This window comes from Dermacentor variabilis, chromosome 6, assembly GCF_050947875.1.
Source record: "Dermacentor variabilis isolate Ectoservices chromosome 6, ASM5094787v1, whole genome shotgun sequence".
Taxonomy (NCBI): domain Eukaryota; kingdom Metazoa; phylum Arthropoda; class Arachnida; order Ixodida; family Ixodidae; genus Dermacentor; species Dermacentor variabilis.
The window spans coordinates 11,170,327-11,193,563 of NC_134573.1; the positions used below are offsets into that span (position 1 = coordinate 11,170,327).

Genomic DNA, 23,237 nt, shown 5'->3' on the forward strand with positions numbered 1-23,237 from the left:
CAGGCTTGAATGTTGCATCATGACAATGCCTTGGTTCACATGTCGCTCCTTGTCCGCAGCTACTTAGCGAAACACCACACACCTTTTGTGCCCCACCCACCATATTCTCCAGGCCTAGATTCTTTCCAAATCGTAGAGGAGATCCAGGACAATGCGAGAAGAGACCTGCATGCCATTCCAGAAATTGCGTTCCAGGAGCCTTTCCAAAAATGGAAGAAAACATGGGAAGAGTGCATTGCCAGTAGAGGAGACTATTTGAAGGGGACAGCACATAAAATGTTGTACCATAAGCAGCAAAGCTGTTATAGCAAAAGTTCGGTTTCTTTTTCAACACACCTCATATGCATGGAAAGGGTGGGGTTCAAGGCACGTGCAACAAGAACACCCAATCTGAGGTCGAATGTAGAGTTTAATGTCCAAACCACAGCAGTAAGCTGGTAACCTTTAAATGGTAAGCAGAACAGTAATGCTACGGGAACTGTCATGCCCTTCATTATTATAACAACCGTCGGAATGTTGAAGTGTCTTTTCAGTGTCCCATTAATTTCCACTATTCTCATTCTAAATGGGCAAATGCACCTCCATTCATTTACCATAAGACATATCAAGAGATCAACCCCACTAATGCTAGTTCTCTCTAGGTAGCTGAAGTAAAATAGCATTTCCTTCAGTCAGTATTGATGCAAGTTTTCAAACATTCTTATCATGAAATAGCTCAGTTGTCCATCTTGAGCAAGGCAGTTATTAGCTGGTATAATGTCAGAATTTGCTTATCATTTACTGGTAGAACTGCTGATGATAATGTAAGCATAATGCTGCTGAGACCAATGAGAAAGTGTGAGAAAAAAAGAATTATTACATTGTTTCAGTCACCATTCCCTAAGGTGTCCACCCTGCCCCATCGTAAGCAACCACTTCACATCCCAGCATGCATATCTTGCGCATTTCTTTATTTCACTCTTTCTCTATTGTGTAGGACTGCCCATATTAGCTTAAAGCACTAGAAATCAATAACAATGACATCAGCATTGCCGCTGAGGAAAGACTGAAGTTAAAGAAAACAGAACAAAATCATACAAGGAAAGTAAGGAACACACACGAGCACCTATTCACAACTGGAAGTTTATTGGTGAAAAAACAGGTACAACACAAGTTGATAAGGAGAAAAAATGTTCACGGAAAAACTGTACATGTGTAACAGAACCTTGTGGGTGCATAAAAAAAAGAAGACTAAAGGTTAACCTCATCATCCAAAGAGTCCCTGAAACTATTTTAGTTGTGTGTTACCTACGCGTACACAGTATCTCTCCTCGAATGGCTACTCAAGAAAGCTTCATGTCACCATGCTATATAAAGAGCTGCAAGTGGTTAAAAATTACCCTCCTCTAAAGCCTTTCCTCTACAATGTCACTTTTATTCTATGTGGCCTTGGCTATGTCCCGCCTCATTGGACACGACATCGTACAGTGACAGTAGTGTTGGCTACTTGGCTATGTCCTGCCTTATTGGACACGACATTGTACAGTGACAGTAGTGTTGGCTACTTGCAGTTTACTTGAACCTAGTGTGTTCCCGTGTCACTTAGAGATGCAGCTTTTTTTGTTATTGTGGTGATGATGGCCGCAAAACGAAGTTTACATAGAGCGCTTATGTTTTGTACAGTGTGCAGTCGCGGTAACTTACTCTCTGCACTCACCTGCAGTACAAGAATATAAGTGCAATAGGTACAGTGCAAGTTTCTACCACATGTACCCCTCTGCCGCTTTGCTTTGGTTGCTGTCGTCACTCTGCTATTGTTAAAGATTATTGCATTCTTTCTCACTCTTTGCCTGCACATCTACAGCCTGGCACATCTATAGCAAAGCCCTGCTTTTTTGGAGAAACTCTCTAATTCATATCTTCCCTACCACACACATACAAATGTACTATCGACCCAAAAAGTTAACTAATGAAGGGATCTCACAAAAAGCTGAATATCTCCGCAGCCTCAAAACGAAGCCTGCTATTCCCACTTCCAGTCTCTACTAGTATATGCGAACATTGTGATGTACGGTTTTACTGGCTACTTTTAAAGGCTGCTCGGATATTTAGCGTTTTCTGAGATCCTGTGGTCCGCAAACTTTTTTTGTCGATAGTATGTGTGTAGACAACAGTGGCAGACAATCTGCTATCCCAGGCAACTCTACCATTGGACTCAAGAAACATCTACATGTCTTACATTAGTGTGTTTACTTTTACAGGTACATAAATTACTATGCCTTCATATCCTACTAAAAATAAGCTTAATGAGGAGGCTTGCTTTGTGTATTCTTATGATGTCATGCGGGAAGCCAATCCACTACATGAAAAAAGATCACTTGTTCGTTCTACTAGAGGTCGCTCAAAACCTGGGGAGTGGTGCCGCTGTGAAATCTAGCAATGGTGATGTTTAATACCTAATAATTACACAATTGATGCAGAATACCTAAATTTTATTTCATCATTCATCCTTAGTACAGAAGGAGGTCCCGGAGTTACAAAAACTGTCAGTGAGACCTATTAATAGTTTAACAATATAGTAAGTAATACATTATGCCAACATAGCAGTGATACACATCAGAATACACGAAGTTAATGAAGCAAGTAATGAAATACAAGGAAGGTGCTTACAAATACAAGCAAATGAAATACATGCTGTGTATGAATAAATAAAAATGTAGTAATTGGCACGTTATGGAAAAATAGGGATGACAAATATCAACGAACACAAGGTTATTGCACTAGATAATTAGAAACAAAAATATGCTTACAATATGCAAAGTACAAGTGAAATATATACTGTGCGACAAAAAAAACTTAAAATTTCTGAAAATAAGAAAGGAAGAAATAAAGACAATGGGATATAGAGAATAAAAGCAATACATTAGGCCAATACAGAAGCACTGAAAGTGGTAAAATAAATTTGTATATAATATATTGTTATAGCGGGACAATCTTAGGGCTAAGCAACCCTGTGTTATCATGTGTCACGTGACGGCGGTTTCCCGCTAGTCTGTACCCTGCCTCCGGCGAGGATCGAAATTTAGGCCTGATGAGGCGCGGGGCTAGCCGAAGTGGTTGGCGGTAGGGGAAAATGGCAGCTACACTGGGCACGATTGGGGAATTCGTTCCGACGGAGGCGCCGTCTTGGCCCTTGTATTTAGAGTGCCTCGAATTTTTCTTTAAAGCAAACGACATTGACGGTAACGAGAAGAAGCGAGCAACGCTCTGCAGCGTTTGCGGCCCAGCAACGTATGCCATCGTTCGCTCCCTTTGTTCTGCGGATCCGCCGTCGGCGGTGGCCTACGATGAGATCGTCAGGCGTCTGTCAAACCACTTCTCGCCGCGACCGTCGGTGACAGTACAGTTTTTCAAGTTTGGCACGCGTCAGCAGCAGCCCGGTGAGTCAATTGCCGACTACATCGCAGAACTGCGACGTCTCTCGGAACATTGTGATTTCGGTGAGTCGCTCGACGACATGTTGCGCGACCGACTGGTGTGCGGGGTGCGAAGCGAGACTCTTCAGCGTCGGTTGCTGGCGGAGCCGGAGCTTACGTTTGCGACAGCTCGGGAGAAAGCCATTGCCATAGAATCTGCACAGCGACAGACTGAGCAAATTCGTGGCGGTGCCACATCGTCTGAAGTTTGCAGCGTGAGCGGGAAGCGTTTCGACCCATGTGTTACGAAGGTCTCTGCGCCAGTGACAGCCAAGGAGGGTACCCAGAAGCAGGCTGGTTCGCCTGGGAGCACAAGTGGATGTTTCCGCTGCAAGGGTGCGCATTCGCCGAGCAGTTGCCCATTCATTAATGTGCAGTGCCACTTCTGCAAGCAACGAGGGCACATAGTAAGAGCATGCAGGAGGAAGGCTACAGCTCGCGCTTCGGCTGAACCGAACTCTCCGAACGGAAAACGGGCCAATGGAGGCCGTCACAAGAATGCTGCGTCGGACGTATACGACGTGTTCGTACTGTCTGGTGAGGAGCCAGCATGAGAGTGGAAGTGCGCGCCAACGGAAGTCCCTTAGAGATGGAGGTGGACTCGGGTGCAGTGTATTCAGTCATCAACGACCGCACTATGCGGAAGCTGCGAATATCGAAAAGGGCGTTGCGCCCAAGTGGCCGTCACCTCCGAGCTTACAATAACAAGGAACTACGAGTGTTGGGGGAACTGACCGTGACGGTGGAATTTAAGGGGCAGGAACATCGCCTGCGATTGGTGTTGGTTAAGGGTGCTAGTGTCGGACTTATCGGTCGGGACTGGTTCAAGTCCTTGGGAATAAGTCTGAGTGGCGTTAACAGTGTGTGCGAGCCGAGTAGAACTGGCAGTAAAGGAACAACGGCCTTGCTCAAGAAGTATTCTTCAGTCTTTGAGCCTGGACTTGGGACAAGTAAAGGGCCTCCTGTACGCATAGAGGTGAACCCGGCAGCTCCACCACGATTTCTGAAGCCACGGCAAGTACAGTTTGCATTGAGACCGAAGGTCGACGAAGCACTGGACAGGTTGGTGAGCCAAGGCATTTTCTAGCCTGTACGGCACTCGAAGTGGGCAACACCTGTCGTTCCAGTTGTCAAAAAAGGTGGATCGATAAGGATCTGCGGGGACTACAAGAGTGGTGCAGTGGGAAACGTATCCTCTGCCAACACCAGAGCAGCTGTTTGCCAGGCTGCCTGGTTGCTCGAAGTTTTCAAGGCTAGACCTCGGACAAGCGTATCAACAGAAGACCGTTGATGAGGAAACAGCGGACTTGTTGACGGTTACAACACATCGGGGACTGCTCCGCGTAACCCGTCTTCAATTTCGCGTGGCAGTGGCAGTGGCTATTTTTCAGAGGTACATGGAAGAGCTGTTGCATGGAATTGATGGTGTGCTGGTGTTCTTGGATGACATCTTGATCGGTGGAAGGGATGAGGCACAGCACCATGCTCGTTTGCAAGAGGTGCTCAAAAGAATCCACGAAGACGGTCTGCGACTGAAATTTGACAAATGTCAATTTTGTGTTGAGGAAGTGCGTTACTTGGGGTTCAGCGTGAACTCTGCAGGTGTGCAGCCGACAGTAGAGAAGGTGCGTGCTATTCATGAGGCCCCAGAGCCAACATGCAAAAAGGAGCTTCAAGTCTTTTTGGGAGCTCTGAACTTTTACAAGAAGTTTCTTAAGGGAGCAACACATGCCTTGGAGCCACTGTACCGGCTGTTGGACAAGGGTCGCCAGTGGCGTTGGACGGGAGCCGAGGCAGACGCATTTCGCCAGGCGAAAGATCTGCTGCAATCATCGCATGTTCTTGTGCACTATGATGTCAACAGGCCCCTAGTGCTGGCCTGTGACGCTTTCCCGTATGGACTGGGTGCTGCGTTGAGTCATGTGGGGGAAGATGGCAGCGAGAGACCGGTTGCATATGCATCTAGGACTATGAGCGCGGCAGAGCGGAATTATGCCCAAACAGACCGAGAAGCGCTCGCCATTGGCTTTGGCATTTCTGTATGGGAGGCATTTCAAAATTGTGACGGACCACAAACCTCTCTTAGGACTGTTGCACCATACCAAGCCCCTTCCCCAGGTGCTATCACCACGGATGCTACGTTGGACTCTCATGTTATCAGCATATGACTATGAAATTGAGTATCGACCAGCAGAGAAGCTTTCCAATGCTGTCGCATTCAGTCGTTTACCACTGAGGGCCAGTAAGGCGGAGCAAGAGGAGCAGCGTCTTTGGGAAGTAGGAATGCTAGAAATGGCGCCGGAAGTAACATTGAACTCTAGGAAGGTGGCAAGTTTTACGTCAAGGGACAAGCTGTTGGCTAGAGTCTGCAATTGGGTGCAGCATGGGTGGCCAGAGGGCAAGCTACCGGAAGAGTTTGCAGCATTTGTGAGCCGCAAGCATGAACTGTCGGTGTACCAAGGTTGTTTGCTGTGGGGTAGTCGTGTGGTCATTCCGGAGCCAGCTCGACCATATGTCATGGACATTCTTCACACAGCTCATCAAAGAATTGTCAAGATGAAGGGGCTCGCCAGAGGAGCCGTGTGGTGGCCAGGAATTGACGGAGATGTTGAGCAGAAAGTGAGGAACTGTGCACGTTGTAAAGAATCCAGGTCTGCGCCAGCAGCTGCAAAAATTCACCCTAGGGAGTTCACCAAGCGTCCTTGGACAAGACTACATATTGATTTTGCTGGGCCGTTCCAAGGCAGCGTCTTCCTCATTGTGGTGGACTCTCACTAAAAGTGGTTGGAAGTGTGCCGAATGACTTCCATGTCGGCAGCTGCAGTTTGTGCGAAGCTTCGTTTTCTTTTTGCTACTCATGGCATTCCAGAAACTGTTGTTTCGGATAATGGAACTGCATTTTGTTCGGAGGAGTTCAGAGACTTTATGTGCCGAAATCAAATCCGACATGTGACCGTTGCCCCATATCACCCTTCTTCAAATGGTCAAGCAGAGCGAATGATGCGCGAAACCAAGGAAGTACTCAAGCGCATGGTTGGAGGCAATATCGACACACGTCTGGCTAGGTTTTTAATGACCCAGCATATCCTGCCTCATGCTACAACAGGCAAAAGCCCAGCCGAATTGCTAATGGGAAGGAAACTTTCAAATGTGTTAGAGCGTCTGCATCCTGACCTGCAGTCCAGTGTGCAGCAAAAACAAGAGCAGGTGATGCAGCGCCGTAACCAGGCAGTGCGACTGTTTGAAGTGGTGGATCGAGTGTTTGTGCGCAACTATCTCTATGGGCCCAAGTGGTTGCCAGGCATTGTGGATTCTGTCACTGGACCAGTGTCGTACTTGGTCGTCACCAAGGATGGACGTCGGTGGAGACGCCATGTTGACCAACTCAGAAGTCGTTCTGCCAGCTATGCATTGGATAGTTCCACTTATAGAATGTGTGAAGAGGAGGAACCATTGGTTGCTTCCCCGGCAGAGTGTTCCGAAAGTGGCATTACTTCAAGCCCAGAGGACCCTGGAAGACGGGACCAAAGAGAAATACGAGAGGAGGCTGCAACACCCAGTACCGAACCTGGTTCCTGTGGTGAGGACAGTAAAGTGAGCGCATCCCTTCAAGTCCAGCGACCACAGCGCCAACGCAGCCGTCCTGCGTATCTGAAGGACTTCGTGACGTAGGGGGGAGGAGTGTTATAGCGGGACAATCTTAGGGCTAAGCAACCCTGTGTTACCATGTGTCACGTGACGGCGGTTTCCCGCCTATCTGTACCCTGCCTCCGGCAATAAAGGATGTAACATATATGTTCATAGTAATGAGTCTGTCGCCAGTAGTGTCGATAGTAAATATTTCTTCATATCTCTCTTGAATGTTAATGTTAATTGTGCGGCAGGCTTTAATATGCGGTGGTTTAATTTAGTGTTTAACCGCCATAAAAGAGCAGTAAACGTTGACAATTAGTGTTTATTTGAGGAAGGAAAGAATTGTTAGAGGAATATCTTGTATTGTTAGTGTTGGTAAGAGCAAAAAATTAAATTATGGGGTTTTACTTGCCAAAACCACTTTCTGATTATGAAGCACGCCTAGTGGGGGACTCGGGAAATTTTGACCACCTGGGGTTCTTTAACGTGCACCTAAATCCAAGTACACGGGTGTTTTCGCATTTGGCCCCCATCAAAACGCGGCCGCCGTGGCCGGGATTCGATACCGCGACCTCGTGCTCGGCAGCCTAACACCATAGCCACTGAGCAACCACGGCGGGTGGTGGTAAGAGCAGATATATTAAATGCTGAACCCTTGATGATCACCAGTAGGTACGCTACTGACGGTGCACTTGTACAAAACTCAAAATAATTTCACAGCCCTGAAAACGAAGCTTTTTTTCCCTACTCGTCAGGTGTTTCACAATCTGCACTGATTGTGTTCTTCTCGAGTATGGCTGGAGTACATATTTTTGCTGTGCGAATGTTCAAAATGTCAAATGTAAATCAAATAGTTGTTGACCATTTGACTTTTATTCAATTGGAGAAGGCAATTAGAAGTTATCAAATCTTTCTTTCTGTCAATATTTACACATACTGGAATCTTTAGGGAGAAAGTCAGGTGCATATGGTGACCATTCTCAAAGGGAACTGCAGTTCCTGAGCGGACATATACAGCAGGTACTTTTTTGCTTTTCTTAGTAATTTCTAGTCGCGCAGTAAGGATGCCTCGCCTTTAGGCAGCCAACGGATTTGTTTTCTCAATTGAGGCTGTAAAAATTATCATTTGGACAATGTGAACATGTTCCTGATGTCACCTTGGTGCGGCAGATACTATCACCTTTCAGTCACTCTCATTTACAAACTTATCAGTTGACCAGAAGCCTGGTTGTGACTGGCATTACATGTGTCAAACAATCTAAAAACATCTCTTCTAAAGCTTTCCGCGGTTTCTTTTCCAACTCTCGAGTTTCAAAACCCGCCATAATGCCTTTGGCATTGTGTGCTGCTAATCCCAAGGGCGCGGAATCAAATTCCGACTGCAGCAGCTGCATTTCCACGGGGAAGAAATGCAAGAACACCTGTTTACCGTGCATTGAGTGCACATTGAAGAATTCCAGGTGGTCAAAATTAATCCTAAGTCCCCCACTATCGTGTGTCTCATAATCATGTCGGGGTTGTTGCACATAAAACCCCAGACTCACCTCTTGTGTTCCCTGTAAGTAGCATTGGTTACACGCATTTAATGATATACTGCTCCACTCAAGGCCCATATGTAGTAGGGGTTTTCATATTCTGATATTTCTGGATAGAATTAAATATGGATATTTGACGAAACTGACCTATTGAATATTGAATAACAAATATGTTCACATTTCAGAGAAGTGTAGAGTATTTTTTGAAAAAGAAAGAAACTTTACATTGCAAGGGTGGACTTTTAACATTGTTGGTACAACATTTTTTTAGTGCTTAGCACAGAACCACAGACAAGACAGACGAGAGAAGAGACACACACAAGTGGTACTTTCAATGATTTATTGGAAGTTGGATCAAGGGTTTATACATGCAAGCGTTTGCTAGCATTCTTGATAAACCTGGCCAGATTGATGTTATATCCCTGTATTGCAGACAGAAAAGCATTTGAGCTTGTTTGACACTCTAAACTAATTGAGAAGCTCGAAATCACAAATCTTCTGCCATATTTATTGGCTGAATCTCTGCATACTTAACTAAGCACAAACAATTCGTCACCATAAGCGATTGCCCTTCCCATGAAGTGCCAGTTACTTCCAGTGTTCCTCAAAGCAGCATGCTTGGCCTCTTGTCATATTTAATATATATTATTGATATATTCCAGTCCGGAGCCATTGGAATATGAGCTTGTTCATATTCCAATGGCCCCGGACAGGCCGCCATTGGAATATGAACCTGGCAACGTTTAACGCTAGAACATTATCTAGTGAGGCGAGTCTAGCAGGGCTATTGGAGGAATTAGAGGGCAGTAAATGGGATATAATAGGGCTCAGTGAAGTTAGGAGGCCAAAAGAAGCATATACAGTGCTAAAAAGCGGGCACTTCCTGTGCTACCGAAGCTTGGCGGAGAGACGAGAACTAGGAGTCGGATTCCTGATTCATAAGCATATAGCTGGTAACGTACAGGAATTCTATAGCATTAACGAGAGGGTGGCAGGTCTTGTTGTGAAACTTAATAAGAGGTACAAAATCAAGGTTCTACAGGTCTACGCCCCTACATCCAGTCATGATGACCAGGAAGTCGAAAGCTTCTATGAAGACGTGGAATCCGTGATGGGTAGAGTGAAAACAAAATACACTATACTAATGGGCGACTTTAATGCCAAGGTAGGCAAGAAGCAGGCTGGAGACAAGGCAGTGGGGGAATATGACATAGGCACTAGGAATAGCAGGGGAGAGTTATTAGTAGAGTTTGCGGAACAGAATAATATGCGGATAATGAATACCTTCTTCGCAAGCGGGATAGCCGAAAGTGGACGTGGAGGAGCCCGAACGGCGAGACTAGAAATGAAATAGACTTCATACTTTGCGCTTACCCTGGCATCATACAATATGTGGACGTGCTCGGCAAGGTGCACTGCAGTGACCACAGGATGGTAAGAACTCGAATTAGCCTAGACCTGAGGAGGGAACCGAAGAAACTGGTTCATAAGAAGCCAATCAATGAGTAAACGGTAAGAGGTAAAATAGACGAATTCCAGATCAAGCTACAGAACAGGTATTCGGCTTTACCTCAAGAAGAGGACCTTAGTGTTGAAGCAATGAAGGACAATCTTGTAGGCATCATTAAGGAGTGTGCAATGGAAGTCGGTGGTCACTCCGTTAGGCAGGATACCAGTAAAATACCGCAGGAGACGAAAGATCTGATCAAGAAACGGCAATGTATGAAAGCCTCTAACCCTACAGCTAGAATAGAACTGGCAGAACTTTCGAAGTTAATCAACAAGCGTAAGACAGCTGACAAAACGAAGTATAATATGGATAGAATTGAACATGCTCTCAGGAACGGAGGAAGCCTAAAAGCAGTGAAGAAGAAATTAGGAATTGGCAAGAATCAGATGTGTGCGTTAAGAGACAAAGCCGGAAATATCATTACTAATATGGATGAGATAGTTCAAGTGGCTGAGGAGTTCTATAGAGATTTATACAGTACCAGTGGCACCCACAATGATGATGGAAGAGGAAATAGTCTAGAGAAATTCGAAATCCCACAGGTAACGCCGGAAGAACTAAAGAAAGCCTTGGGAGGTATGCAAAGGGGGAAGGAAGCCGGGGAGGATCAATTAACAGCAGATATGCTGAAGGATGGTGGACAGATTGTTCTAGAGAAACTGGCCACCCTGTATACGCAATGCCTCATGACCTCGAGCATAGCGGAATCTTGGAAGAACGCTAACATAATCCTAATCCATAAGAAAGGACGCCAAAGATTTGAAAAATTATAAACCGATCAGCTTACTGTCAGTTGCCTACAAACTATTTACTAAGGTAATCGCAAATAGAATCAGGAACACCTTAGACTTCTGTCAAGCAAAGGACCAGGCAGGATTCCGTAAAGCCTACTCAACATTAGACCATATTCATACTATCAATCAAGTGATAGAGAAATGTGCGGAATATAACCAACCCTTATATATAGCTTTCATTGATTACGAGAAAGCGTTTGATTCTGTCGAAACCTCAGCAATCACGGCATTACGGAACCATGGTGTAGACGAGCCGTATGTAAAAATACTGAAAGATATCTATAACGGCTCCACAGCCACCGTAGTCCTCCATAAAGAAAGCAACAAAATCCCAATAAAGAAAGGCGTCAGGCAGGGAGATACGATCTCTCCAATGCCATTCACAGCGTGTTTACAAGAGGTATTCAGAGACCTGGATTGGGAAGAATTGGTGATAAAAGTTATTGGAGAATACCTTAGTAACTTGCGATTTGCTGATGATATTGCCTTGCTTAGTAACTCAGGGGATCAAGTGCAATGCATGCTCAATGACCTGGAGAGGCAAAGCAGAAGAGTGGGTCTAAAAAATAATCTGCAAAAAACTAAAGCAATGTTTAACAGTCTCGGAAGAGAACAGCAATTTACAATAGGTAGCGAGGCACTGGAAGTGGTAAGGGAATACATCTACTTAGGGCAGGTAGTGACGGCAGATCCGGATCATGCGACGGAAATAATCAGAAGAATAAGAAGGGGCTGGGGTGCGTTTCGCAGGCATTCGCAGATCATGAACAGCAGGTTGCCATCATCCCTCAAGAGAAAAGTGTATAATAGCTGTGTCTTACCAGTACTCACCTACGGCGCAGAAACCTGGAGGCTTACGAAGCGGGTTCTACTCAAATTGAGGACGACGCAACGAGCTATGAAAAGAATGATAGGTGTAACGTTAAGGGATAAGAAAAAAGCAGATTGCGTGAGGGAACAAACGCGAGTTAATGACATCTTAGTTGAAATCAAGAAAAAGAAATGGGGGGCATGGCAGGACATGTAATGAGGAGGGAACATAACCGATAGTCATTAAGGGTTACGGACTGGATTCCAAGAGAAGGGAAGCGTAGCAGGGTGCCGCAGAAAGTTAGGTGGGCGGATGAGATTAAGAAGTTTGCAGGGACGACATGGCCACAATTAGTGCATGACCGGGGTAGTTGGAGAAGTATGGGAGAGGCCTTTGCCCTGCAGTGGGCTTAACCAGGCTGATGATGATGATGATGAATGATATAGAAGTAGTCAGTCACCTCTTTTAAATAAAGTTGTTTGCTGATGATTGTTTTTTATTTAATACATTTCTGTGAGCCCAAACTTCTGTTATTTCAATCTCAAAATTGGCCTTCGTCGGATAATTCTAACCTCTCTGGTCAGATTCGCCCAAATACAGCCGTGTTATGCGCTGAAGCATATGCAACTTACTGTGGTGAAGCATACAAAGAATGGAAAAGGGCCACTGTCACAGGACATAGCACGTGTTCCTTGATTATACAGGCATGCAGTCTCCTGTCACAGTAGGAGCACCTAGCCACCTAATCAGCATACTGGCAGCCATTCAGAGCTGTTTCTTACGTTTCAGTGGTGATTTGAGTCCTTTTTTCAGCTTCCATGCATGTCTCGTATAAGAGACCGTTAATGGGGCCTAGTACGTGTTCTTTAAGTAAATGTGCCGTGCACAGAGAAGTGGAAAACAATCATGTGTTTTGGGAAAGCTAGCAAGGAGGAAGGCAGTAAGTTGAAAAAACTGCGATAAGCCGAGGAGATTTTAAAAGCCAACAAAAGAGTGTGAATATAAAGAGTGTGGAATGACTTACCCGATTTCATAGTTACTGAAATAGAACCTAATAAATTCAGGCACTTATTAACAGCACATTTCACGAGCTGAGTTACTTTGCCGTGTTTTTGAACGTGTATGCGTGTTTTGTTTTGTTTCCAAGTTGTTCTTGAGCCGCTGTGTCTATCTTAGTGTTGATGCTTCTAATGATGTTAATGTTGAACATGAATCCTGCACTTTGTATTGCTTTTTTGTTGTTACCGACCATTGTATATGTAACGACTGCTCCCCCCCCCTTATGTAATGCCCTAAGCCAAGGGCCTTTAAGGGTAAATAAATGATGATGATGATGATATCAAACTCTGAAGGCCTGCCCATACACCTAATAGGCGTCTTGGTGCTCATACTGTGACTGGAGACTGCACACTTGCATGTACGTAAATTAGGGAACACGTGCTTTCTTGCAACAATGGCACCTTTCTCTGCTTGGTATGGTTTCATGCATAACATGGTTGTACTGCAGTGAAGCTAACATTAAGAAAAATAGTAAACTGGGCGAGTTGGTAGCTGTTGATGGTTGCAGGTGTAGCGCTAAACTGAAACGCGGCCAAAGTTAATTTTAAAGGCAAATACTGCAAAGTGAAGCAATGACATGTTTCAATGTTTTTTATGCATTTCTTTAGTTCGACCAGTCATCTCAATGGTCATGTCAGGATCGAATTAACGGGCATGCCTCATAATCAGAACTGGTTTTGGCAAGTAAAACCCCAGAAAGATGATCAACTTAATGGAAGTCCATGGTTATATTGCGCTCAGTTTAACAAACACGATATTAAGGAAGGACAGGACGTGGACGGACGAAGCGCATATTGCGCTTCGTCCGTCCACGTCCTGTCCTTCCTTAATATCGTGTTTGTTAAACTGAGCGCAATATAACCATAAACGTTCACCAACTAGCCCCCTTCATTGCTTTACTTAATGGAAGTCGACTGTATATATGGCTCATGAGTAGAGCCGCACTGTCTAAAACCGATACAACAAGAAAACACCAAGAAACCTAAATGATCCATTGCAAATGCAGTCAACTTTCATGGCATGCGCAAATAATCTAACTTTCTCACGGATAATGACAGCGATAGTTTTCTGATACATTGGTCAGCGGCCGAGAGGACTTGCCCAGTTTCTACTATTAATCTTACACACTTGCGCTTATCCCTGTATATAACAGCGGTGTCATTTAGAAGAATGCGACATGGAGATGTATTGCAATGCAAAGCAAGAAAATCGTCACCTGATACACTATATTTCTGGGCTATCTTAAGTGCTCAATAATGCATCTTCCGGTTTGGCCTATGTAGCATCTACCGCATTACAGTGGAATATGATAGACTACTCCTACAGCGCATCCGACGAACTCATCTTTGCGATTCTACCACAAACCGGCTTTTTTGTCCTTATTGGGTTTGTGGTTTTACACAAGGTGCTTAGCTTATTTGGAGCTGAAAAAACACCCGCATGTTACCTTGGCTTCCTATCTTTTTCAGGCTATGTGATATCTGGTGTATCTACGGAATCACAGCGGTTTTCACCTGGTCATGGCTAGCTCTTGCATTTGCACGGAGGCATCGTCTCGAACGTTCCTGTTTGAGCAGCCTTTCTGCCACCGCCACCAACACGTGGTTAGGGTAGCCAGCCTCCTTAAGACTTGCAGCCTGTTGCTGGAAACTGGTTTTCATTAGGACGTTTTTGAAACACATGTTAGTTACGAAGGGTGTAAGATTGGGCTTGTTGATAAATTATGCTTCAAAGTCAGGTTAACAGCGCAAAGCCACCAGAAGGGATAGAAGAGAGAACGGAGCGGTGAACTTCCAACTGTTTATTTTCTTTTCAGAAAGCATCGCTATTTATACAGTCACACAATAGCCTACCAACCATGCTTAGAACGCCACGACAAAGCCACACAAAATTCGACGTGGTGATAGCTCGAGGTATCTGATCTTGTCAGTGAGAGCGATAGAGGGGTGCTGATGCAACCATCATTTAAATGTAGAATTTCTCCCGCTTTGATTATCTCACGTGTAACACGGTCTCCGTGTTTTGCAATGATAAAGCATTTTTTGAACTTCGGCCTACATCCACATGCGCAGCAGTGGGCAGAAAGCCATCCCTATTAGTTAGTTATGCCCCTCTTCACCAAATTCAAATGGGCTGAATGAAATTGGAGAAGGGGTTTCTTAGCTCATGGACTGTAAGCCCAGAAAGTCCTACTATCAGTAGAGATGAACTGAAAGTCAAGAAACTGAAACGTATTGCATTTCAAAAGTCATTTCAAGAGGTCTCAAACACTCGCAAAAAATCTTAGACATCAGGACATTTTTCTAGAAAACTTTTACTAGGGAAATCCAGAAACACTAAAAAATTGTTGACAAATCTAAAAGCTCGCTGAAAAACTGTTAGTCCCGTGAGGTGGTCATATATGTGGCTATCCAATTGTGCTAAATATAGGTTGCTAAAGACGGGAGCCAGACACAACCGTATGCAAATGCCTTTCTTCTGCAGATGCAGCTTATTGTTCCACTGTGCAAAGGTTGACGGCATGTAAAAACACCATAATTCTAAATACCCTTCTACTGAAACAACCTGCTTCCTGTGAAAACCTTACGGCGCCATATTTGTCAGCACAATCCTCGACACATTGAATAAGGTCGTTGAGCAGGATAGAATAATATAATTCTTTGACCTTAGCTAAGAAGGCCTTGAAGCCCTTTTTGCCGTGAAACCTAACAAAATCAAGGATTCGTCAGAACCTTTTAGAAGAAACTGGTCATCAATCTCTTTAACGTTCAGCTTTGAAACCAGGTACAGGGCAGCTTGCTTCTGCCAGCTACCCCTTTTGGAAATTATGACCTGAAAAGGAACATCCTCCTTGTGCACTTACTAAAAATTACATCTCTGAACTTTTCCTTAGTTTATCGAGATTCAACTTTCTGTAAATTTCACTTGGTTTCGCAGCTACTTTTATAAGTGATACATCCTTGCGCTCATTGAACACTGCAGAAATTGCTTGACTGACTTTTTCCAAGATACATTTAAAGGAAAAAACTGCAAAACCACCCTCTTTGTCAGCTGGTATGACACACAATGAATTATTCTTCAGGTAAGACTACACATTTTACAGGTAACTTAGAACGTTGGGGCTAACATTATAACAGGGCATCTAAACCTTCCGAGTTCATCCCCACACCATCTTCTTGCGGGGCTCTTCTGGACACTTTACTTATGACGGACAGGGAAGTTCCGGTTTAGTCCAGCTGGTAGCTTGGGCAAATTTTGGGACCGAGGCCAAGAAGTTTGCACACATTGTTGGGAAGGATGAAACCTTCAGAAACGTAGACATCACTTGTTGCTTTCTGTCAATCCTTGTTCACGTGAGCCCGTAGTAGTCTTATTTGAGGTTGCCAAAGGAACTTGGTGACCTGATCAGCTAAGTGCATGTGCCTCGACAGAAGATTCCTTGCGACGCACGGCTCATACTGATCAAACATCTGCACGCTGGGGTAATCTCTGTGGAAACACGCCTGCTGAAGCCGTTCAGCACGTACAATCTTCAAAATTCTTTTTCCGTGACCAACATCCGAATGGTGCGAAACCAGTAAACAACGATTTTATATCCTGTGGAAGCTGCTTGTTATGAAAAATTGGAGGACGCTTAAGCTTCGCCTTCGAGAGTGGAACGCGACAGCGTTCCCGTCGACCCGCCAAGGGGTGTAAGACAATGGGCTACGGCGCAGCAACTACGCGCCCCGCATCGGAGGCGGTGAGCGTCGAGCAACGCAGCGTTCGGCGCGACAACGAAATGTGCTTCTGAGCAAGCGACGCACGCCTGAGCCTTAGAAACAGCTCGTTTCTAAGGCAACACCGCGTTCACTAGAGGCGCTTTTGTACCGCTTTGAAGCATCGAACTCGTGGCTCAGTGGTAACGTCTCCGTCTCACACTCCGGAGGCCCTGGTTCGATTCCCACCCAGCCCATCTTGCAAGTTGTTTTTTATTCATGAAGTTTCTGCTGGGATTTATCGCTCACGGCCAACGCCGCCGACGCCGACGACACCGGCTTTTCTGCGGCATGAGCTCCTTAACGCTGTCGCGTTAATACAGAACCTTAGGACACATGTGCCGCTGACAGCCGTGGCAATGAGGGCAACAGTATGCCCGGAATCCCGAGCAACATATTGAGAAAAGCCTGTTGTACTAGAAATGAAATCGACAAGGGTGGCAATATGGGCGTGTTGGTCAGTCATCGTGTAATGGTATCTGGGTAGTGCAGCAAAACACGGACACAATAAAAGAAAGCTAAAACTACCTGGGAGCACATATATATGCACAAGTGCATGGTTGAATAAACTCACAGGTGTTAATTTGTTTTCTTCTGTTGCTACTTTTTCTTGCATTTTGATTGCTACATATATTGTAATTCCTGCAAAAAGCATCAGCTGGTAGTCACCACTGTATTTTGCTATGCAATTTGTATTTTGTTATGCCATCTTAGCATCTCAGTGCGCGCCCGAAGGCGAAATTGTTGTCTAGGCAAACTATCGCCGAAGTGGCACGTTTCAGAATACGTCCCCAAGTATGTGCACAAATACTTCACTGAAAAACATTTCAGGCGTATCTTTGCTTTGTTTTCACTAAAGTTTCGCTGCAACACAGCATTTCATTACTCCAAGTTATTTATGAATCACTAGATGTCATTATCTACATCGTTCATACGTACTTTAGGCAGTGAAAACGGCACATCCACCTGCGAGCTTCTCCGATACCGACGTGTCTGTTATAAGGTGACGATATATATATTATTCTGGGCAAATCGGGTGCGTCCAACATGCTAAGCATATAATGAACGATGAGTACCAACAAATGGGGTCTTGTTTTGAAATCGAACTAGAACTGAAGCAAACAAAAACACAGGTTAAGAATACGGTAGATTACGGTAGAGATTACGGTTACGGTAGTACCCATGTAGTGGTTTCAGTACCACTTTTCATCAGGCCTATAAGAAAGTGGCGGTCAGATGCAGCTGTATACCGATAAAGCATGTAGTTAAATTACAAATATTGCCATTGCAACGAAGGTCGGCGCAAGCTGGCTGAGAAGGTTTGCTTACCTCCAGACATGGCGCGTATACAAAGACACACACGTATCGATGCAGGACTTTCTAGAGGCTCCACAAATACTCACAGCATCTATTCAATGACATTGCGTTATGCATAACGGCACACGAAAGCTTCGAGACTCAGCTGCGTTAGTTACGCCAACTTCGAAAAGTAAACAGGAAGTTGCCATGGCACTTTTTGCAGGAAGCAGGTGGCGCTTCATGCATCAGAAACCGAAACAGAAACTAGCAAAGCCAATCTTTTTTTTTTGTAAGCGTTAATCTCGTTCTCAGCGCTCGGAAGTTATTCTATTGGTTTGTTGCAGGGCGTCCGTGTCATTGAAGGATTCATCCCCAGTTTAAATGGTTTAAATTCTTCAAACAGTTTGTATTTTCTGCACCGCCAGTACACAGAAGCGTTTTATAACAATCTTTATTGATAAATCGATATGTGGCCATTGTTTATTGCGTTTTGAAGAGCACTCGCTTCGTCTTTCCAACAGGACGCGTAGGTTCGGCGCTCCGATTTGCATTTAAGGTGAGCTTTTGATAGCCTTACTTTATCCATTTACGCGCTCTAGATGCGTTGTGACGCCTTTCGGTAGTTTGCGACGACGCAGAGTATAACAGCGGAGTCCCGCTGTTTACCTTTAACATGTTAAATGAAGCTAAACCTCGGTAGTGCATCGTAAATTTTTTCGAAACATAATGCAGGCACCACTCGCACCGTTAAAGCATGACTGTTAAGAAGCATTTGCAGCAGCTCATTTGTCACTACGTTGGAGCGAGAATATTGCTCATCTGCCGCTTTACCTTTCTTTACTGCTCCGTATTTTTGTGTATCCAGATATTTTAATTTTATGCAAACCATCCCTTCCGTATGAAAAAGAAAAGAATTTAAGGAAAGGAAGATGCAACAGTTGCAAGGAAGGTGCAACAGTTGTGTGAAATAAATAGTGCTTTACCAACATCTGTAGTGACCTGGTGATCGTGCGCTTTGGGCGAAATCATTTTGTGTAAAAATGTGTTCCGGCTACTTAAAAGGTAAGCGTGACGTTGTGGCATCAACTGCTATCTCTCTTGTTGAATGAATTTTTGACAATACGTCATTGTCATGGTGCCGAGGCAAAACAAAACTGAAAGTCACCTTGCAACCTAAACGTTGCCTTTCAACATACGACAGGAACACAAAACAAAACATTAGTGTATGCTTCAGTATACCTTATTTTTACAGCTATTTTGAGCTATAAAGCTTAGGTAGTTGTGAAAATGAGAGGCAGCTGTGATGGATGTAGAAGAGCATAGTATGCTTGCAATACCTAGAAATTTTTTAAGGATGAAATTTCAGTACTTGAAAACAGTGCATAAAAGTAGAGCACTGCATGGGCACTTTTCCCTGGCCTGACCCGAGCCAGTGCCATGCACTGGTCCATCCTTGTCTACCTCAGCTAGTTTTGTCCAATTGGCCCTTGAGCCTCAGCGTAGCAGGATCCACTCTGTTGTTATGAAGATGCCAACGGCATACGTATTTGCTAGATACAAATCTTGCTAAGCAGTTTTCCACTTGTGTTGCTGCCGACAAGTTTAGATTTTTGGCAGCATTGAATAATTTGCCGCCTTGCATTACTTTAGCTGTGGTCATAGTAATGCAAGCACAAAAAAAATTTAGAAAATTTCTCAGAGCAATGAAATTAACTGACATGGAAGGAAATAAATTATGGATGTACATTCACCAATTATGTTGCACGTTAAGGTGTAGTCCAACCGACTAATGGTTTCCTTTTAATTTCTTTATTCATTGTTCAAGCAAGTTGAATGAAGTTCTGTAAGTCATTGCATAATTACATCAGCATAAATGAATTCTTGATTGAAAGTTTTCTTCAATAAATACTTGAAGGGGGGATGCTGCGAAATTTCTCATTGGTGAAGGGGATTTGGAAAACAGAAAAAAATTTAATTTCTCACCACAATGTCGATGGGATCGGTGGACGAACAGGCGACCAGAGTGCGGTGGCTCCGGTTTGAAGAGGGAAGGCAGGCGGCGGCAGATGATGATGGCGTTCTGGCCAAGCAGCTGGGCGTAGAACTCGGGCCCATAGCCTGACTGCTCTCGTTGTGCCCACGGGCACAGAAACTCGCCGGTTTCGAGCAGCAGTTCACGATCGGGTAGAGTGGCGAAGCCTAGGAACGGGTTGGCAGGAGGTCCCAGTTGGGGGAAGTCCTGGTGGCTCGGGTCCCGAACCTGCCGGCCGGTCTTGAACTCCCGGTCCGGTGGCCGACCTTCTCTTGGCGTCGCTTCCTGGAACGCTCCCTTCTGCCAGCGCACCTCGCTTCTCTGCCGCTCTGGTCGATTTATCCTTTCCTGGTTGGCCACTGGAAGCTCCGTGTTTTCTTCTGATTGGATGCCTTTTTCTTTAATTTTTTTCTTCTTGTGCTGCGTGCTCACGTGCCGGACGCTCTTCAACGTTGTCTTCCATCCAGTACGGAATTCGCCTCTGCGCGCACATTCTTTCTCGCCTGCTCCTTGTCTCTCTCCACCTGCCACACCGTGTCACGCACTACACACCACACTATGTTGTACAGACATTCATATTATTACGATCTCATCGAGAGATGCTCAAGAGACGAGCCGCCGCGAGGAAGAGATGAAGTGTGTCTGGGCTCATGGCGAGAGCGAGTGTCGGCCTGGCTGTCTGGCTCCAGTGTAAATAGCATGTAAATAGCATCTTTGATCTGTGTATTTCGTCTGTGTCTGTGCAACATTCTGGTGGAGGTTAGCGATCCTCGTCGTCGTCATGGCACTCCGAAGTGGTCGGTACATCCAGCTTGTCGCCGTACCTCCCGGTGACGACACCGCATCTGCAACGGCTTCAGCTTGTCCGACTGCTCTTATCTTCATGGTTGCCCAACATCGTGACCCTGGTCTCTTCTGTGGCCTGGAGGGACAGGGCGTTGATGAATGGCTCAAGCTCTATGAATGCGCCAGTGCTAATAACAGGTGGAATCCAACAATTATGCTTGCTAATGTAATCTTTTATCTCGGCGGCACCCCACGCGTGCGACTCCAAACGCATGACGAGATAATGAGCTGGGACAGTTTCAAAGTAAAGCTACGAGAACTGTTCAGCGACCCCTTTGGGCGCAAGGTTGCCGCGAAAAAGGCTCTTGCGCCTCGTGTCCAGACATCTACAGAGCCATACGCTTGATACATCCTAGATGTCTTGGCTCTTTGCCACAAAGCCCCCGATACTATGTCTGAAGCAGATAAGGTGGCTAAAAGGCATCGCCGACGACGCTTTCAATTTCCTTGTTTTCGGCAACGTCTTTCCTATCGGCGCCATGATAAATGAATGCCGTCGCCTTGAACAAGCTAAGAGCCGCCGTATCACACACCACATCACGCAGCTACCCAGCACTGCTGCTACGTCGACATGTGACGGTCGACCACATCAGACGACCACCTGTGATGACCTAACCTGTATTGTTCGCCACCATCTCGAGGCCACCTGTTGGCGAGCCTTCTCCGCGACACCTCCCGACCCGCCAGCAACCACAATTGCCAGGATTCAGGCCGTCGTCAGACAGGAATTTGAGAACATCGGTTTGAACTTCGTGTGTTCAACGACTCAACCCAGCGTTCCCCCGTTCTCTAGCGGCCCTCCTCGTCCCCGGCACTCCTTTTCTGCCACATATCGCAACCCGTCCAAATGGCGTACCCCTGATGACAAGCCGATCTGCTTCCACTGCTGTTGCATCGACCACGTCGCTCGTCACTGCCGCAACCAATGGCCACCACCTCCTCAGACATACGCCGGCGCTTATTCCTGCACCTTTGGACCTACTGTTCCCTATGCCACCCGCCTAGAACCCACTGCCGCTGAAGCCCCACCTTCATACCTTCGCTACTGCCACTCGCCCTCACCTCAACGCCATCAGTCTCGTTCGCCCCAGGCCCGTCGCTTCTCCTCGCCGCTTATCGCCTCCTGGATGCAGCCAAAAAACTAGGCACTACAGCTTCTCGAGGTGAAGCTGTGTTGTCGACCCTGCCCTCAAATTCTCTGCTCATGTTACCTACGAACCAAAAATTTCTTGACGTTGATGGGTATCCTGTGTTACCTTTGACCAGCGGGGGCTGGCGATCTTCGAGGAAGGGACCGACGGAAAGGCGCCACCATGTCTGCTGTAACGACTCGCTTTGAAAGGACGACCAGACATCAGTACCCAGCCCATGGTGGCGCATACTGGTTTTGTAAGGAGGACAATGCGCCGCGTCCCCAACGGAAGGGCGCCGAGGTGGCTAGACACAGTGGGCGGAGCAAGTATTGCTAGCGTGTACACCATCAAGGTCTGCTTGGAGCAGGGGAGCTCCTGGAAGATATTTTGCGGTGCCGTCTCATGCAGCTTAGAACCCGTCTCACGCGTCAGTCAATGGACAGATGCGGCGGCCACTGACTGCAGGGTCAACTCTGGGATAAAGAGGCGCCTGCTCGGGTCAAGCACAGTGTCTGCGAAAACCCTCTCACATTGGTGTGGTCAGTGCAAACTGTGCAGAAGTGAGTGCGTAAACCCTCTCCCTCAAAGGTGGGTTGGTTACGATGACTTTGGACGCTCCGAATTGGTCGGCGGTGAACTGCCGTTTTCCCTCACCTAGGGATTTCGGGAGGACAGTGTATTTAAGGAGCCGTTGGCGGCTCCTCAGGGTCCATTCCTTTTTCAGTCATGTTAGACTGATAAACTTCTCATGCAGATACTGTAAATAAATCCCAGATTCCTCGTTCTTGATGAGAACAAGTCTCTCCCTTCAACAATGACCTCAGCGTGGATAAGTTCGATGACCGCATGGGCCAGCTACCATCCATTTCATGCCCGACTCCAACCATTACACCTGTCACTGCACTCATCGATGCAGGAGCATATCTTTCTATTATGAGTGCTGCCTTCCGATGACGACTGAAAAAGGTCTTCACCCCAACGTCGGCACGCGTTGGTCGCGTTGCGGATGGCGGTACGGTGCCTATCATCAGCATATGTCCGGCATGTGTGCGCATCGCCGGCCGCCACACTCCTGTCCTCTTCACCGTGATTGCTCTCAGCGCATTCTACTCTTATTGACTGCTCTGCCAGTACCCTTTGCCTTGAATTGCCGATTCTCGTACAACCTTCTAAGGCACCCCAGTGCCTTAGAAGGTTGCCGTAGTGGAGGACTTTGGAAATTTCGACCACCTGGGGTTCTTTAACGTGCACCTAAATCTAAGCACACGGGTGTTTTCGCATTTCACCCCCATCAAAATGCGGCCGCCGCGGCCGGGATTCAATCCCGCTACCTCGTGCTCAGCAGCTTAACACCATAGCCACTGAGCAACCA

General features: G+C 45.9%; 2 protein-coding genes across 2 annotated transcripts; both read left to right on the forward strand.

Moving 5' to 3' along the window:
* Positions 1 to 3,112: 3,112 nt before the first annotated feature.
* On the forward strand, positions 3,113 to 4,009 carry LOC142584547 (uncharacterized). The gene has a single exon (XM_075694652.1). It carries the CDS (start codon positions 3,113 to 3,115, stop codon positions 4,007 to 4,009), a length of 897 nt encoding a protein of 298 aa, XP_075550767.1.
* LOC142584548 (uncharacterized) lies at positions 4,006 to 7,127 on the forward strand. The gene is made up of 4 exons (XM_075694653.1): positions 4,006 to 4,521; positions 4,847 to 5,377; positions 5,838 to 6,074; positions 6,636 to 7,127. The coding sequence occupies exons 1-4, from the start codon at positions 4,006 to 4,008 to the stop codon at positions 7,125 to 7,127; spliced, it is 1,776 nt and encodes a 591-aa protein (XP_075550768.1).
* The last annotated feature ends 16,110 nt before the right edge of the window (positions 7,128 to 23,237 follow it).